This window comes from Miscanthus floridulus, chromosome 8 (assembly GCF_019320115.1).
Source record: "Miscanthus floridulus cultivar M001 chromosome 8, ASM1932011v1, whole genome shotgun sequence".
Taxonomy (NCBI): domain Eukaryota; kingdom Viridiplantae; phylum Streptophyta; class Magnoliopsida; order Poales; family Poaceae; genus Miscanthus; species Miscanthus floridulus.
In genome coordinates this window covers 64,309,658-64,313,212 of record NC_089587.1, presented here as the reverse complement: position 1 = coordinate 64,313,212, position 3,555 = coordinate 64,309,658, and the positions used below count along the sequence as shown (strand labels likewise).

Below are 3,555 nucleotides of genomic sequence, written 5' to 3'. Positions count from 1 at the left end.
GTGGGCGCACGAGCAGGCAGTCCCCACATGCCTGATACGGAGCTGGTGCAGGCGGTCTTAGTGTGCGCGCGGAAAGCCGAGCTGCCGCGGGTGGTCCCCACATCCATACGCACTGGAAACAGAGTGGCACAGGCGGACCCACCTTTGCGAGTGAAGGCGCGAGAGGGAAGCGAACACACCAGAGCGCGGGGCGCGGGGAAGTGGGCGTGCATCAGGCGCGGGTGTTTGTTCGGACATCTGGGCGCTAGTGTCGCTTGCTGTATTTACTATTGGACATAGGGAGTACATATACAGGTTTCTGACATATAACCTCAGCAAAAGTAAATCCAATGTTTGGTGGAGTACAATCATGTTTTAATTCTCCGTATAAATGTGGGTTGTAAAAGATATACTTCTATAACGGCACTTATAATTAGGATCAAGCTAGGAAAGACATAAGCCTAAAGCCATCATATTTGTTAATTGCAGAATTGGCAAATAATGTTTCCTTTCTTAATAAATAGTACAAGGCATAACTCTCCATATGTATAGCACCATTTTTTGAATCATATCATGCATGCGAAATCAAAGCATGAGTAATTTGTTGCCTTCTAATCAAGAAGAGCCTGGAGCAACACATTTTTTTTTTGAGGGAACAACACATATATTTATAGGTTCCACAGTGCTTAGTTTCAACATCAACCCAAAGCGTTGCAAAAGAAAAGATCAAAAGAAAGAAGAAAGAGAAAAGCAGCCAAGAATTCAAGATGGCCTACATCGCTGCAGCAGTGTTCGCAGTAGTGTCTCTCACCGCCTTGTTCGCCGGCGGCGAGGCCTGCAACAACGTCGCCTCCATGACATGGACCGCGGCGTGCCAGCAGACGGACAGGTGGGAGAAGCTGTGCCAGCAGACGCTCCAGGGTACCGCGCCGGACACCGCAGAGGTGACCGTGTACGCGCTCATCGCGACGAGGCTGGCCAAGCTCAGGTACGAGAACACCTTGTCGGAGGTGGACACGTTGCTGCGGCCCGGGAACGCCCCCGCCGAGTCGCGGGCGGCGTTGGACAACTGCAAGGTGAAGTACGGCTCGGCGCGGCGCCTCATGGCCGGTGTCTCGGACCAGATGTTCGCCTGCGACTTCTCGCTCGCCAGGCAGGAGTACATCGACGCCGAGGTCGGCGTCCGTTCCTGCCAGGATGGACTGCTGCGGCTGCCGAACCAGTACCAAAGCTGGCCGTTGTTCAAGAAGGTCTCTGATGATCATGAGTTGACCATAGTCGCGTATTTACTAGGCGCTATCTTTCTTGGCAGGTAGACTCTCTAGAGTACACAGCAGCAGCAGGTTTAAGTTGCATTGTTTTGCGGACGATCTTGTGCTTTTCAAAAACATAACGAGTGGTTCATGATCGGTTTTTGTCATTAATTCTGATGTGTTACTATATTATGTTATTGGAACGTCGTTGCTCTTTATAAGTATGCAAACCAAAACTTTTTTGTCATATATATATCAGTATCTGTCTTTCTGCTATATACCCATGTCCATTTCTGTTTCTACCCGTACCTTTTAGTTTCTTTAGTTTATATACTGCAAGCAACAATGAGTTCCAAAAGTCCTTTATTGTTGTGTGCGGGTTAAGATTTGGCTGTGTAGCTCACAATTTAGCTTGGGATTTGGTTTCGAGCATTTGGTCAGGAGCAAACTTATTAGAGAGAGCAAACTCTCAAGACATTCTCAGATTCATGATGCCTTCAGATGGTTGTGGAAGAGCTTTCACCAGCCTAAGCATTAAGCGCTTCGGGATGGCATTCGGCTCATACCAGAGGGCACTAGGGAACGCATCATAGTGGAGACTGGTTCCCAAGAGCTGGCCTCGCTGTGGAAGAACGAAGGAAAACACAGGTCCGATATCAATGCAATTCTTGATGAAGTTGAGGAGATGGCCTCAAACTTCACCTCAATCTGTCAGGGTTCTCCACACTAGAAGATCGGCGAATTTCGCAGCTCACTTGTGTGCCCAACTTGCTTCATCTACTTTAGCTACTTGTGTTTGGTTTATACCCCCCTAGCTTCTTGCTGCAATGTCTGCAATTTGATTGCAATCACACTGTTTAACCAATGAAGCGAAAAAATCTATAAAAAAAAGTGTTATTTTTGCTTCTTCTAAAAGATTGGCAAAGTACAAGTAATATTCCACGAAGAAAGGATGTGCATCCGGAAAGTTACAGGTGTGTTTTATTTCTCAACGATAATGAAGAGACTCTTGAAAAACTCTTTCTAGACTGAATTTACTAAAAACTATGTTTTATACTGCTAAATTTGCAATGCCCTAATAACTGCAGTGTTGTAGAGGATCTACAAACAATACTCAGAGATCAGCCTCAGTCCCTTCATGAATGCAATAAACTTAATGGCCTACTAGTGTATTTCGACAGTAAGAAACAACTGGATCTTCAATGACCTGCAACTTGGGATGAAAACGGTATGGATATTTTCCGGCCGTATTCGAAACCGAATCCGTTTAGAGGGGTTGAGATCTGTCCGTATCCGAGTCCGGATATCCAACATCCGATATCGTATTCGTATCCGAATACTCAAATCGCATATTTATGATGTCGATATCCAATCGTATCCTATCCGACATAGTTGACACTATCCGTATTCGAATTCGAATCCAGACAGAAATATGAAAACAAATGTAATATCGATGATATCCGTCCGTATCCGATCTGTTTTCATCCCTACCTGCAACCATACCTTGACAGTTGCCGAGCTCTTTTTTTCTCTAAGAAATGGCTCTACTTTCTCACAGAGACATATACAAAGCCCCCAAACACTCCCAGTGCTGGCAGATCCCCCAACACTCAGCAAGCCATCTACAAGCACCCAAACACTCTCTATTGTCCGGCATAGACATATATACATACATACATAGTTACAGAAACATATATTTACATAGATATAATAGATGGCATTAGCTGTACTCCATGTAGCAACATTTATGGGCTAGCTATAAAAGAAATTTTATTTTCATGATCACATTATATATATGAAATAATCATAAATAATAAGTTGCCTATTTGTTACAACTCTAACAAAGACATGACGCTACACAGTTCTTATCTCCGTATAGAATTAAGGTTCCACTTGGAGGATGAATTGCCGTTGATGACTGATGAAATGGGATGGACGTACAAAGTTATAGATGCTGCTTCCCTTGTTTTGAGTACTTCCTCCGTCCCGTAATAAATAAGTTTATGAAAATTTTCGGACAAAATAAAAGATGTTGGGCAAAGCACACAAAAGCTACCGTAAGGGGAGCCCCTAGTTTGAGAAATCCCTCATGTAGTAAATTATATTTTTCTCCTCTTTCTCTCGTCGTTGCCATCGCCGTCGTCGTCGCCGCCGCACTGTCCGTGCCGCCGACGAGCCGTCCGCTGTGCCAAGCTCCGCGCCGCCTTCGCTTGGTCCGCGCCGCCCGCAATCCTTCGCAGTAAGTTTTCCATCTCCTCCTCTATCCTTCCGTGTCTTCTCCATCGAAAACCATGCACTGTAGGGTCATTTTTGAGTTTTGCAG

General features: G+C 45.3%; 1 protein-coding gene across 1 annotated transcript; it reads left to right on the top strand.

Annotated features, from left to right (window-relative positions):
* Positions 1-746: 746 nt before the first annotated feature.
* LOC136478528 (uncharacterized) lies at positions 747-1,295 on the top strand. Its single transcript, XM_066476996.1, has one exon. The coding sequence runs from the start codon at positions 747-749 to the stop codon at positions 1,293-1,295; it is 549 nt and encodes a 182-aa protein (XP_066333093.1).
* Positions 1,296-3,555: the final 2,260 nt, after the last annotated feature.

Bases quoted from the DNA above. Each gene is read 5' to 3' on its own strand.
- LOC136478528 (XM_066476996.1), top strand. From the start codon at position 747: ATGGCCTACATCGCTGCAGCAGTGTTCGCAGTAGTGTCTCTCACCGCC.